Genomic DNA, 14,535 nt, shown 5'->3' on the forward strand with positions numbered 1-14,535 from the left:
CCTTTATATTTAAATTAGTTAATGTAGGTCAAGAGAATTGTGTGTTTCTTTCTCTTATGAATGGAGAGTAAATGAGTATCCTTGAGTTTATAATCTCTTCTTATTTGTAGACCATTCGGAGGAAGAAGAAAGTTCAGATCCCTGTAAGTCGTCCAGATCCTGAACCAGTATCTGATAATGAGGATGATAGTTATGATGAGGAAGTACATGATCCAAGAAGTAGCCGTGGCACTTTAGTCAACAGAAGGAGTGAGAAGAATTGGGCAAGGGATAGAAGTGCGAGTAGAGAAAGGAGCCTGTCCCCTCGTTCAGACAGGCGGTCGGTGGCCTCCAGTCAGCCTGCCAAACCAACCAAGGTCACACTGGTGAAGTCTCGGAAAAATGAAGGTATTCTCCATTGACTCTTACTGTTTTCACAAGACAGTTTTAAAGCTGGTTTGAATGAAAAATACAATGACCATGTTTTCCTATCCTTGTTTTATTCCATTTCTCTTTATCATTGTTCTCTTGTTAGGAGTCAAATCCTGTTAAGGCAGACATTGGGGCATTTGGGCACATTTTCTTAAATCATTTTTGTTGGCAGCAAATTGTAGTTGAAATGAAGGGTATACTAGTTGAATTTTGGTTTTATTGTGACAGGAGCAGCCAAAATCAAATTATGCTCACAAGAAATGTCACACTATCACTGAACTGAAATGCTGTGTTTAGATCAATAGTAGTATGATTATGGGAAGAAATTTAAGGACTTATTTAGAGGGCAAAGATGGTTATTTGTGAATGGAAGGATTAACATTTTTAAACTGAAGTCCAGCTACTATGTATCACTTCATCAAATTACAAGCTTTTTAAATGGCTCTTTGCTCACTCTTGCGTTTAGTTATATATGGTTGATCACTTTGATTTCAGAGTTGTTGAAGAGTATTATGAAGTATTCTGACACATCTTGTCATGGGCATTCTTCCCACCCCTGCAGCGGCCTAGCCAACAAGTGAGGCTGCACTTGCACTCGGGCTTTCTCTGATCTAGTGTCTGCTCCCCAGCTAGTCTAGTTTGTAGAGTAATGTCGTCTTTGACTTCTGTAAGACTCATCTTCCCGAGGTTTCATTTTCATCAGCCTATCCTTTAATGCTCTAGCTTTCTGTCCAAGAATCTTTCTTCCACTTACTGTCATTTCTTTTGTAGTAGTCTCATTATCCCCATTACCTCCGTGCACTGCTAATGTCACCATTTACTTCTCTAGTTCAAATCAGTGCACCTGTTGTGCTCCCAGCTGCCCGTAGGGATTCCTCAGAATCAGCCACATCTCAAGGGAATCAGATTTTATTCTTAAACTTCTTTCTTCATGTTTCTGATGAAGTATTTCTTGGACTGTATTCCTGTCAATCCAGTTTCTCAGTCAGCTAGGCACAGATGATATGTAGTACTTATCCTTGACATTTCTTCTGTGTATAATGAACATGTCCTGACTTCATAATACCCCTTCCTGTCCCACTCTGCCTTTCTCCACTGCTGATTTTCTTTTCCAGGCTGCTACTATCTCTTCAGTATACTTTGCCAGTTCTGTGGTTGGTCTCTGGGCCCGTTCCAGTGACCTCTGTAGACTTTTTGGTGAAGGTGCCATCTGACTTGCTTCTCCTTGTGTCTGTGACGGTGTCAATTGTCCTAGTCTTAGGACTATCATACCTGCACGTTCTTTCCTTTGTATGTTGGTGTATTTGTTTTGAATACTCCAGCCTTCTGCCCACAACACAGTTGAGGGTTAGATTTAGTGTTTCTTAGGGGGAAGTTTTAACTTTGGTATTTTCTTTCTCAAAGAGGCCTTCTCTGACCCTGGTAGATATGCATATTTAGTCTCATTGTTTTTGAATTGTTGTACTGTTAAATTACCATGGTAATGTCTCTTGCTCTACTGCCCAAGTTGCCAAGGTGCAGGGACTATCTGATCTGTTGCTTTAATCTATAGTGCCTGCACATAGTTACTATGTACCCAAAGAAATACCTAGAATAAAGGAGTAAATTGATACACAAGGACTATTATGCCTCCATCTGTATAATGATCATTTGTAGCCTTTTTTCTTTGTTTTGTTTTGAGACAGGGTTTCATTGTGTAGCTCTGGCTGGCCTGGAATTCACTTTGAAACCAGATTGGCCTTGAACTCACAGAGTTCTGCCTGCCTCTGTCTTCCGCTAGGATTAAAGGTGTGTGCCCCGTCCAGCCATTAGTAACCTTTTAATTGTGAATTAGAATGTTTCCTTAGTCCTGTGTTTTTCTCTGATGAAATGACTGTTTTCAAAGCACTTAACATTGCCTACCTAGATCTTCAGTCACTACTCGCCCCCCCCCCCTTTTTTTAACCTGGGTACTAGCCCTGCTTCTGTATATATTCTCTTTGGATAAACTGTAACCGTGATAGAACATTTAGACTTTTGCACCACAGGCTTCATAATTTATTGCAGATTACTTTTTGTTTTTCATCTTGACTTTTTAGTTTGGGTTTTTGTTTAAGTTTGTTTCTTTTAAAATGCAGTGAATCTTAGAGTCCTCCTCTCTCCTTTTACTGACCAAGAGCATTTCTTTTCTTACTAACACAGGACTGGTATTTAAAGCTTTTGTTTTATTTGTCTCTCTGAGATAGAATCTTAAAATGTGGTCCACACAGTTCTGTCCTGTCTCAACCACTGAGTGTGGGTGTCACGTATGTACTCTACCACACCTGGCTTGGGTGCTTGTTTTACAATACATTTTTTTTTGTAATTTCCTTAACTCTGACCACATATCCACCCACAGCTGAAATCACCATTGGAGGCTGAATGAGACAGCACTGTGTGTGTATTAACTCGTATTCACATCTGCTTGACTAATGGTGAACTGTCGCACGAATTAGTAGAATACATTCAAGTTCTTGAGTTTCTCTTGGTTTGCACACACCTAAGAGCTAAGGAAAACAAAGCTAGTATTTGATTTATAACAGTCATCAAAAGTATTGTTGGACTACAAAGTTTTTTTAAGCATCAAGCAGGTCATGCTAAAGAATTGTGTTCTTTAAACACTATAAGACAATAGTATGTCATCACACAGTCAGACAAAAAAAATGGCTACTATCTTTTAGGGCTTCTTCTTTTCAGTAAGACTGGGAGGGATACATAATGTTCTGTTTAAACCATGTTTTACTTTGCCTTTTCCCAACATTACAGACTTTTGATGATTTAAAGATAATGGTCTTAGGTGCAGCGTAGATCATAAAGCCAGTAATTTTAATCTTACAATTTAAACTGTACTTAATTGTTTTAGGATTTTGAACTAAAGATATTTAAATGTTTTCTTCCAGAATATGGTCTTCGACTGGCCAGCCATATATTCGTAAAGGAAATTTCACAAGATAGTTTGGCAGCAAGAGATGGTAACATTCAAGAAGGGGATGTTGTCTTAAAGGTATAGTCACATTATATATTATAATGAACTGAAACAAAAAACAAATTTTAGAGTTATTGTGTAACCTCTGCTTGTGTTTGAAGCAGTTTTGCCAGAGAGAGTAATCAGCATTTGCCATGCCCATTGTGAGGTTGGGTGTTAACGTGAGAGAATTAAATCTTGAAAATATATATCATTCACCAGGATCATTTTGGTAATTGTTCTAGATACTGTTGGAATGCTTTCTAGTTTGCTTCTAGGATGCTATTGGTGATTTAGAAAGTATAAAGGTTGTATTAGGTCTTCCAGTGATCTGAGGAGCGTGCTTCTCCCTGTAGTAGATTAGACTTTTTGTACTTTGTTGTTTACTTTTTAACTTATCCTTTCTTTTCTGTTGTAGATAAATGGTACTGTGACAGAAAATATGTCATTGACAGATGCAAAGACATTGATAGAAAGGTCTAAAGGCAAGTTAAAAATGGTAGTTCAAAGAGATGAGCGGGCCACCTTATTGAATGTCCCTGATCTTTCTGACAGCATCCATTCTGCTAATGCCTCTGAAAGAGACGGTGAGTGCCCTTCTGCTAGAGGGTCGCAATTTACAGGTTAAAGTACTAGAGGATTAGGTATGTTTGAGTGAAGTGATGGTTTTCAGGGATCTAAAACCTATATGTACATTTGTGTGTGTGTGTGTGTGTGTGTGTGTTTTGTCTGTCTTTGTCACTTCACACAAATGCTTTATATGTTGTTCACTATGGTTTTGGTTTTATAACTGGAGATAATATAAATGCTTAAATCACTTTGTGAAATATAATTCTGGTTTATATCATTTGAATGCTTTATACTTTATTATAATTATTTCATGGGAAAATACCCTTCTTTTTAACAGATATTTCAGAAATTCAATCACTAGCATCAGACCATTCAGGTCGCTCCCACGACAGGCCTCCTCGCCGCAGCCAGTCACGGTCTCCTGACCAGCGCTCAGAGCCCTCTGATCATTCCAGACAGTCTCCACAGCAGCCCAGCAATGGCAGGTACTAACAGTCTTATTTGCAACATAATGCATTAGAGCTGTTTATAAAGAAAATTAGAAGGTAGATTTTTCTTTTATTATTTTAAGATTAGGTCTGTTTCTTTCCTCAGTTTAATCACTAAATAGAACACATTCAAGGTGCTGGGTGGTACATTTAATAAGTAGGCAAGTCAGGAAGTATTTGTTACTACATCAGCTCTGGCTTGTAGCTCAGAAGCAGCTCTAGACAGTACATAAACAAGAGGACATGACTGTTGTAGTTTATGGCCATTAGGAAAGATTAGTTTGGAGGTTTCTCATAAAATGAAGACTAGAACCACTGTATGACCCTCCTCCTGAATGTCTGTCCAGCAGAGAGAAAGTGACTATCCTTAAGTATCTGCAACCCTACATTGGGGTAGATCTTTATTTATAGTAACTGCAGTAAAGAGACAACGCATCCATCACGGATAAAAACACATGGACAGGCATATGTAATGGAGTTCAGTGTTGAAGGAGGAGCTCCATCTCTGTCGGTAACATGGACATGCCTTGCTTGTGCTGTGGCACAGAGAAACACATTGTGTAATCTCATCTCTGGAAGCAAAGACAATTGACCTCACAGAAAGAGGAAAGAAGGTTGGCAATGAAAGAAGTGGAGGAGATGTTGGTCACAAGAGTATAGGTTTTGGAAATGTACATTATAATAACTATACCTAATCGGTGGTGGCGCACGCCTTTAATCCCAGCACTCGGGAGGCAGAGGCAGGCGGATCTCTGTGAGTTCGAGACCAGCCTGGTCTACAAGAGCTAGTTCCAGGACAGGCTCCAAAACCACAGAGAAACCCTGTCTCGAAAAACCAAAAAAAAAAAAAAATCTTAAATATTCTCATCCATATACTAATATTTGAGGTTTCTTAATTGTTGTAATTTCCAATGATACACATATCCAAGTAGTCACATTGAACACCTTAAATGTAATTTTGTTGATTATATCACAGTAAAGGTAGGAAGAAAAAGAAAATTTAGTCTCATAGCTGAAGAGACAGATTATAGCCAGAAAGTGTTGCCTTTAGATTTATCTGCATGCAGATGTTACCCAAAACCTTAGAAGTTACAGAAATTGTTAAAAGAAACTGTTTGAAGAAGGGCTAAGAACTGGAGTGTGTGTCTTTAGAGAAGTGAGCAGGCAAGAGAAGACTGAGAGCTTTCAGTGCTTATTAAACATAGTGCTATCTGGGATGGGGTGTAGTTCCGTTGGTAGAGTCCTTGTCTAGCATGCAGAAAGTCCTAGGTTTAATTTCCCCCAGTATCACATAAAACCAGACATGGAGCCTTACTCTTTGGCCTATTCAACCTGCTTTTTTTTTTTTAAACTCTCATTGATTCTTTGTGAATTTCACATGGTGCATCCTGATCCCACTTTTTTTGCCATCCCCTCGAATCTACCCTCTGCCCTTGAATCCCCCACAACAAAAGAGAATTTAAAAAAAAAAAAGGAAGAAGAATCTCTCTGTGGAAGCTGTAGTGTGACTTGTTGAGTTACACAGTTTACCCTTTAATCTATTCATCTTTACTTGTAAGTGTTCATTGCTTTGAGTCATTGGTCCTGGTTCTAGACCTCTGGCTTCTGCTACGGTGTTGATAATGGACTCTCACTGGGACTCTTGGATATCCTGTTGTTGTTCCTATCATGGAGATCCTGTTACTTTGAAGGGGATTCAGCCACAAATGGACATGGGGATGGCTCTCTGATGGGATATCATGGGGGCAGCTGTAATTAGCACATCTCTTTCACCTGCAAACTGCTGCTACCTGACAGATTCCACATGGTTTTCCTTTAAGAAAAGGAAGAGTAGTAATTAGAGTCTCAACAATTCAACCACTTTTGAATGAAAACAGATTCTAAATCTTAGGAATTTTCTTTTTTTTTAAATTGTGTTGTTTGGTTTGTTACTTATTAGCATATATTGTCCAAAGTACTAGGCTTTACTCCATTGTTTCCTTTCCCCTTCCAACTCCATAGTAGTTCTCTTCTTTTTCAACTCTTTTTAAAACTAAATTCCATGTGTGACTGAAAACAAGAGATTCTGTCTGTGAGGCTGTTTTATCTGTCACTTAACATGATGGGGTACACTCCTGCCTATTTTCCTGGAGGTGACGGGGTGTTGTTCTTTGTGCCTGAGTAAAATTTGTGGTGGTGGGGGACTTTATCCTCTCATCTGTTAGTAGACAGCTAACTCCGTAATTTGTCTCTTGGGGAGAATGCTGTCACGGGTAGGAAGGTGTCTGAGTACTTGAATTTATATCTGAAAGGGATATAGCTGGGTCGTATAGAAATTCTGTTTTTAACGTCTTGAGGAATCTCTGTGCTGATTCCATAGTGACTGATAGGGTGGTAACTGTTACAGACTTTTGAGTGTGAACTTTGTAGGTGATGTTATGTTGCAGTGTCAAAGGCTGAGTACCTTGGGTTCTGTTTTCCTCTGAACCATGGTCATTTGTTGTTACTTTTCTTCTTGACACATGGTCACACTGTGTAGTTCTGGCTGTCCTGGAACTCACTCTGCAGACAAGGCTTGTCTGGAACTCACAGAGATCCATCTTCCTGTCTCCGAGTGCTGGGACTAAAGGTGTGCCATACTACTACTTCTGCTGTTGTTACAGTCTTAATGGGTAGGCAGTCATTAAGGGTAAATCAGTCTCATTATAGTATTAATTTGAAAGAAAGTTCTTTCTGTTATTTTGGGTTTTTTTTATTTAGACTAACAACTTGGCATCTATAACCTTATTTTGAAAACTCAACAAATTATTAATATTATTTATCTTCCAATCATATCATCATGTCCACTCCCTTTTAGGAGCCTTAAGTGTTTTAGTTGTAGCTTCAGTTCTTTGGCTTTTTAAAATTATAGCGTCCCAGTTCATCTGACAAGTTATGCTTATCTTTTCTGTCTGAAGTGACTCCCACAATCACATGTAAACAGGAACAGTAATGAAAACACATGTTACAGTAAAAGCTCTGACTAATAGAACAGAATTGGATTGTCCAGATTTACATTTTGTATTATACTTATTTATTCCACAAAACTTAACAGCTCACCTGAGACCCAAGCCATTTATATATAAAACAATCATATTTATGTACCCTTTTTATTGAAAATAGTTGCTTCTGAGGTAGTTGAAAGTACTGCTTTCAAAAAATTGAGTTTGTAACAGTCTTAAATATTCTCATTCTTACTGTTTGTTCCTCTTGAAAGAAATGGGTACATCAAATCCTGAGTGTAGTGGCAGCTTTGCTGACACAGTGCATGACCTAATCACATGTTTGGTGGTGATATTACATACACACTTGAGCAAGACATTGCCAACCTAAACTCAGATGTTATGCTAGGATCCAGCCCTCATAGCTATTATAGTTTGCACACAGCATTAGAATTCTGAGAGCAGTGGCTTTAAATGACAAGATGTTTTGTTGTGGTGGTAATTAGTAGTTAATTAGTAGTAGTAGTTTCTAAACGTTTTCTGTATTGGACCCAAAAGATGGCTCAGTGCGTAAACTTCTCTCTGTGTAAGGAGGATCTGAGTTCAAATCCCAGGAAGCCATGTAGAGTCCAGGCCTAGTTCTATAACAAGGTGAGAGGTGGAGACTGGAGTCCCAGAAGCTTGCAGGCAAGCAGATGTGGCATGCATGTGGCAAGACCACAAAAGGACCTGTCTCAAACTGGGAGAAGTGACACCTAATCCTCCCCAAACAGTTTCATCAATTGGAGACTCAAGTATTCAAATATATGAGCCTTTGGGAGCCATTCTCATTCAGACCACCACAGTAAATAAATAAGAATTTCATTAGTCTGAAATTACTATACAAAGTAGAGTTCTAAAATGATGTTTTCGTGGTATAATGAAGTATACCATGTAGTTTGTCATAGTCACACTATCGCCTTCTCTTTTCACCACTTTTCTCTCCTTGTCCTTTACCCTTCCAAGTGGTCTCCTTCTACTTTGATGTCATACATATTACCAGTTTAGGTTCCACGTGTAAGTGGAAGCAAAGGGTGTTGTCCTCTATGAGTTTAGCTTGACATCCGCTTTTCTGCGGATGAGTCATCTGACTGTTCCTTACGACTGGGTGTGTGTTGAGGTTGCTTTCTTTGTTGACACCTTCTGCAAAGTTTGATAGTTTTCTTATTATAGAGCCATAAGCATCCCTTTTTATCTATCTATCTATCTATCTATCGAATCTATCTATTTATTGGTTTTTCGAGACTGGGTTTCTCTGTAGCTTTGGAGCCTGTCCTGGAACTCACTCTGTAGACCAGGCTGGCCTCGAACTCACAGAGATCCACCTGCCTCTGCCTCCCGAGTGCCAGTATTAAAGGCATGCACCACCACTGCCCAGAACCTTAAGTATTCCTTAATTGCATTATGTGTAATTTTTTTCAGATATTGTACTTGTTTTCTTTAGTTTTAGTTATTGAAACATACTAATTTGTGATTTGAACGTTTTCTGCTATTTCATAATTGCAGTGGTGATTTTACTTACTGATTTTTAAACATAATTTTTCTATTTTCTTTGTTTTGCATGCACGCATATGTGTATGTGTGTTGCGGGGGTGGGGAACAAGAATGTATGTGGTCAGGCATGCGCCACAGTGCATGTTTGAAGGGCAGAGAACAACTCGTGGCATCCATGTCTCTCCGTATTTGGATCCTAAGACTTAAACAGACTATCAGTCTTGTTGGCAGATACCTTTACCCACTGATCTGTCCTTTCAGCCGTATGGACTGAGTTTTAGAAGTTTTAATTTTTTGTTAAAAAAGGTTTCATATTTCTATTTTATATTGGTTTCTTTTTCATACACACTTTGTTTCTGGCTCTGCTCTCACGTCATTCTCTAGTTCCACCATGCAGGAAAAGGCAAGAAACAAGTGTTCAGTGCAGCTCATAACTGATGGCTTTTCCCCATGACTTTTTACAACTTGATGGATATAATTGTTTTTGAGTGGGACAGATTTTAATTGATGTTCATTTGTATTATTAGCAATGCCTTACTATAAATGTCTGGAACAGACCAGGCAAATCTGAGTTACTTGAGTTTTCATAAAAATGAATAGAGCAAGTAAATTTTAAAATGTAAGAAGTAATTTTTGCTATTGCTTAGCAGTACAAAGACTATCGGGTGATATAAGGGAGGGTAAGTCTGTGGTAGAGTGCTTAGGAAGGGAGGGAGCCTTCTCTAGTTCTGTTAGCTTCAGTGATGAGAAGAAAACCAGCAGCATCAAGATCATTCCAGAATAAGACATAATGTGCTGCTCCCGAAATGGAAACACTTGACTTGTTGGACGAACAGCAAAAGGAGCCACGTGGCCAGCTCTCAAGAACCTTAGAGTGATTAGACATTCAAAGATTACTTTGTTTTGGAAAATTTGGTTAGTGATAGTGTAACGATGCTTTAAAAAAAATAGTCCACTAAAGGACCACTAAGTGCTTCTTTTTCATCAGGATGTTCTACAAAACTGTTTATTATATTTACCATTTCAGAGTGGGTAGATATTGATGGTAGTGGTGAACTTGGTGAGGCAACTGCCCCTCTTAGTCCTCAGTGGTAACTGCAGTGTTGTTAGGCTTTGTGCAATGGTCTGGAATAAGGCGTACACTTTTCTGCTCAGTCAGAGCCAAGACATGATGATGCTGAAGAGAAAATAGACGTTTAAAAGGTAGGCACTGTATGAACAAACTTATTTGCAGATGAAGAACTGTAGAAAAGTCCTGTTGCCCTTGAAAGAAAGTAAGATCACTGTGATATTGTTCTCTGGCTGTAAAACCCACAGGACACAGCAAACTGTTTGCTCTATATAGTATCATAGTGCATGATAATTGTACCACCAACAAAAGCCTAATGCATCAGTCAGGAAAAGGCTCTCTAAAATTTAAGTCTTTCTTCAATTGTTTCTTACTAAAATTAAGTGTTTGGGGCTGTCTTGTTATTAAAATTGTCTGTTTTGGGCTATCACGATGGTTTATGGGTATATACACTTACCATCGAATCCTAATAGTCTTTGCTGAATATCTAGAACCCATGTGCTGAAAGGAGAAAACACTCATAAAAGTTATCCTCAGATCTTCATATGCATTTTGTGGCATTGAACCCCCCTCAAAAAACCCACAAAATAATAGGTGTAATTTTTTTCTTTTATTCCCACAGAATTTATATTTTTGAACAGCAAAGATTTTTTTCCCCTTTGAATTTGGGTGGACTAATCTGTTTTGATCAAGGATTACTACAGAAAACTCTACTGGAGAGATGGCTTAATCAGTGAAGTGCTTGCTACAAAAGTGGAAGGACCTGAGTGTGGACCCTTAGCACCCATGTAAAAATTCTGGTGTAGTGACTTTGGGGACACAGGCAGCCAGAACACTGGGGCTCACCAGCTAGCCAGTCTAGCCAAATGTCTGAATTCCAGGCTCAGTGAGACACTATCTCAAAAAAAAGGTAGAGAGTGATTGTGGATGTTAACTCCTGACCTCTCCTTGCACACATGCCAGCATGCACACAGTGCCGTAAGATACATATCTAAATTGTTCCCTGAAGCTCACTTTCATTCAGAATGAGTTGTACTTCATATAGCTAACTCCCCATCCAAAACACACGCAGTCACACATGGTCGGGCCTGGTGGTTTAGGCCTCTGATTTCAGCTACTTGGGATACTGGGCAAAAGAATCCATCACAAGTTCAAGGCTTGGCTACATCAGTACAGAGCAAGCTCAAGGCAAGCCTGCATAACTTACTGATGTCTTTAGTGTAGATCCATTGAGGGTACTTGAGTGCTAGAAGTACGAGGGAAAGCTTCATTAGTAGGCAGCCTGGCATAACATAGCATTTAGGATATGATCAACGGAATGAATGCAGTTTATGGGAACAATTTAAAGAACCCAAAAATTTAAAAAGGAGAACTACAACGCATTGGCTACTAAGAAGTAAAGATAAGTCTAAATGTAAAAACTACAGACACAGAACTGTTTCTTCACCAGGCTCTGAGATGGAGTGCCAACAGAAGAGGCAGCGCCTTGTGTCCTAGGCCTAGGGTGGTGCACTGTGTCTTTCTTGGATAGGGCTCAGCCTCTGTTCACTGAATGTTCAGAGAATTTATAGTGTAGTTGGTAAGCTTGCAGGGTGTTTGCTATCTAGAGGGTCTGGGAAGGACACTTGGGGAGGCATCTCATTTGGAAGCCTTGTGCTACACAGCTATTTGAGAGTAACTTGGATAAGCCACTCGCTACCAAGTCTAATGCTCACTGTGTAGAAGCATTCCAGGGGGATGCAAGCCAAGACCTGAAGGGTCTTCAGGCCCTTCTGCCTGGAGATTTTCACTTATTTTTACTCTTTGCTGATCTGATTGATGTATGTGTTAATTTGCTACTTTGTTTATATAGTTGATAGGCTAAAGAACTTTTATTTCCAATGAGTACACTTATGTGGAGTGTAAAAATTTCTTCCAACTCTTACTTTATACCTAGTTTTTAACAACCATTTTTATAGGGCTTTTAGCCAACCCTAAATCTCACTCAATGGGGCCATGCTATATACAAGTTAAAACAACAACAAAGCAAAAACAGGTCAGCAAGATGGTTCAGTGGTTAACGGTACTTACCAGGGAAGCCTGGTTGACCAACATTTAATCCTTGGACCCCATAGGAAGGTCGTAGAGAAATCACTCCAGAGAGTTATCCTGTCATCTCCACGTGTGCACCATGGTGTTGGTGATAACCCACACACAATGTGCATATGCACTCACAAATGCACACAAATAAAGCAGGTGTTTTTTCTTTTTAAAAAATACATACTTATCTGTACTCTTCTGAGGAAGAATGGAAGGCCTTAAGGCGGGTCTTGCTAGCTCTTTGGAGCCTGATGTTTGCTTCAGGGCAATGAAGAATGTGGTAGATAAACATGGCTCAAAGCCTTCACTAATTTGTACATGCATTCATGTCTGAATGTCTGCATACAACTTGTATGTGTTGTTCTCTTTCTGCCATGTGGGTCTAGCAATAAAGCTCGGGTCAGCAAGTTTGGTTGCAAGTATCTTGACCCACCAAGTCATGTTGCCTGCCCCATCCTAGTTTTAATTACTACCTTTGGTAACTGAAAACACCCCTTTCCCCTGGTTTAGAAGTTGCTTTGTTTATTCTGTTTTCATGAAGTGTTTTCCAAAATCACTCTCACTCTCTTCATGTTCTTACTGTAATAATTAGTCTCCGGAGCAGAGAGGAAGAGAGAATTTCTAAACCCGGGGCTGTCTCAACTCCTGTAAAGCATACAGATGACCATACAGCCAAAGCCGTGGAAGAAGTGACAGTTGAAAAAAATGAGAAGCAAACACCTACTCTTCCAGGTGAGCATAACCAAAAACACCTTTGCTTTCAGCAACAGCAACTCTCAGTGTTTGTGGACAATTTGAAAGATGCAGTTATTGTTACCAATGTGTATTTTTCTGTATATACCTTCCAGCTTTTTTCTTATTAGGGTAAGAATTAGTATAGATAGTAACCTTCGTGAATGTTTTTACTTTCTAAATATAAATTATTCGTGTGTAACAGCTGCTTGCAGAGAGTAAGGCTATTCCAACACTGCTCATTAAAGATAAATGTCAGAGTGCTTGCCAAGTTGTCGCTAGGCCTGGGTTCTTCACACCGTACCGCAGGATGGGATGGGGAAAATTAGATTGCCTTGAAAACTTTAAAAACAAAATTATTTAATTCTCTTGTGTTTGCCTTATTCTAGTTGGCTAGTGGCAGGAATGTGGATATTAGGAAAGAAGTTTTTGCAGAATGAAGAGTACGGACGCTTTGATAATTATCTCTGTTACTCTTCTTCCTGCCCTTATCTTGTGAGGCTTAAGTAAGTCCTGTACAATTTAAACTTTCTTTCTCTTAGAACCAAAGCCCGTGTATGCTCAAGTTGGACAACCAGATGTGGATTTACCTGTCAGTCCTTCTGATGGTGTTCTGCCTAATTCAACTCATGAAGATGGGATACTTCGGTAATGGAATTTTCAAGCCACACTGTCCTTTGTGTTTATTAGACATTTCTCAGCATAAGAATTGAAAGTCTTGTTCATATAGCATTGTGTAGTACTTGTAGTACTATGCCTAACAACAAAGCAACCTTTTGTTTTTTTAATTCCCACCTTCTCTTACCTAGTTCTTAGATCAGTAATTAAAGAGTAAGAAAGCAGAATATCCACAAGCTTTCTATGCCCTGGCATTCTTAAAAGAGAAATACCTGTTGACCATCACTGACCTCTTAGGCTGCTGTCTGTTTACTGTGGACCTCCTGTGGTGTGACATGCTTATGTACAAAGTCCTGATACAGTACCAGTAGCACATCTTCAGTTGTACCAGCCAGGAGTGTCGCAGCATGCTGCCTGGAGGAAAGTGATTTCTGGTTGAAAGAGCTGTTCCAGAATTAGTTTGAGAGTCCATACCATTTGTTTATTAATGTATAAATAGGCTTAATATAAATATTGTGAGCAAATTTTAAGCCTTCATATTCTTTAAATTTGTTCCTTCTGTAACAAAAAGGATATGATGTATGAATACCTGAAATAAACACATTCACTAAGGTGCAGTAGACCAAGAACTCTTTCCACCCTTAGTATTGTCTATACAAAAAAATAATGTACAGGAAGTTCCCTCAGTACCTAAGCAAAAGCAGATAGCTTCAGAAGTAGGTGAGTATCGTACAAATTTAAAACAGTAGATTTTTAGTATTAGTAATGGATGATTGAAATACACACACAATGAAAAGGCCTAGTTCCCCCCCCCCCCTTGGGATTGCTTGAAATTGTAGAAGATAGCGAAGAGCTGCATCTCTGGAAATGCAGAAGACTTGAGGATGTCCACAGTATTAGTAGCTGAGCCGTGAAAGTCTTTCATTTAAATATAGTTAGTAAATTTGAAGGAAAAAATTAGATAGGTGTTGTTACTGCATATAGTTGATACAGTGCAGAAAGGGCAGAGTATAAAACTTGTCATTTTCCTGAAACTGTTGTCTAGCATTGCTTTTCAAAAGCCGGATTTTATCTGAGCTCAGATCCAATCAG

The 14,535-nt window shown here is 39.1% G+C and overlaps 1 protein-coding gene across 13 annotated transcripts in view; it reads left to right on the forward strand.

Moving 5' to 3' along the window:
- Window positions 1-14,535, forward strand: part of Tjp1 (tight junction protein 1) — a 253,021-nt gene that overhangs the window by 205,635 nt on the left and 32,851 nt on the right. For all 13 annotated transcript variants that reach the window (XM_041654666.1, XM_041654254.1, XM_041654335.1 and 10 more), the window contains 6 exons: window positions 111-387; window positions 3,330-3,433; window positions 3,813-3,981; window positions 4,302-4,449; window positions 12,686-12,825; window positions 13,368-13,473. In XM_041654666.1, coding sequence (XP_041510600.1) covers window positions 111-387; window positions 3,330-3,433; window positions 3,813-3,981; window positions 4,302-4,449; window positions 12,686-12,825; window positions 13,368-13,473 — 944 coding nt within the window. The remainder of the gene's footprint in view (window positions 1-110; window positions 388-3,329; window positions 3,434-3,812; window positions 3,982-4,301; window positions 4,450-12,685; window positions 12,826-13,367; window positions 13,474-14,535) is intronic.

Source organism: Microtus oregoni, unplaced genomic scaffold, assembly GCF_018167655.1.
Source record: "Microtus oregoni isolate MIOR12 unplaced genomic scaffold, Mior012 000000F_ref0000247, whole genome shotgun sequence".
Taxonomy (NCBI): domain Eukaryota; kingdom Metazoa; phylum Chordata; class Mammalia; order Rodentia; family Cricetidae; genus Microtus; species Microtus oregoni.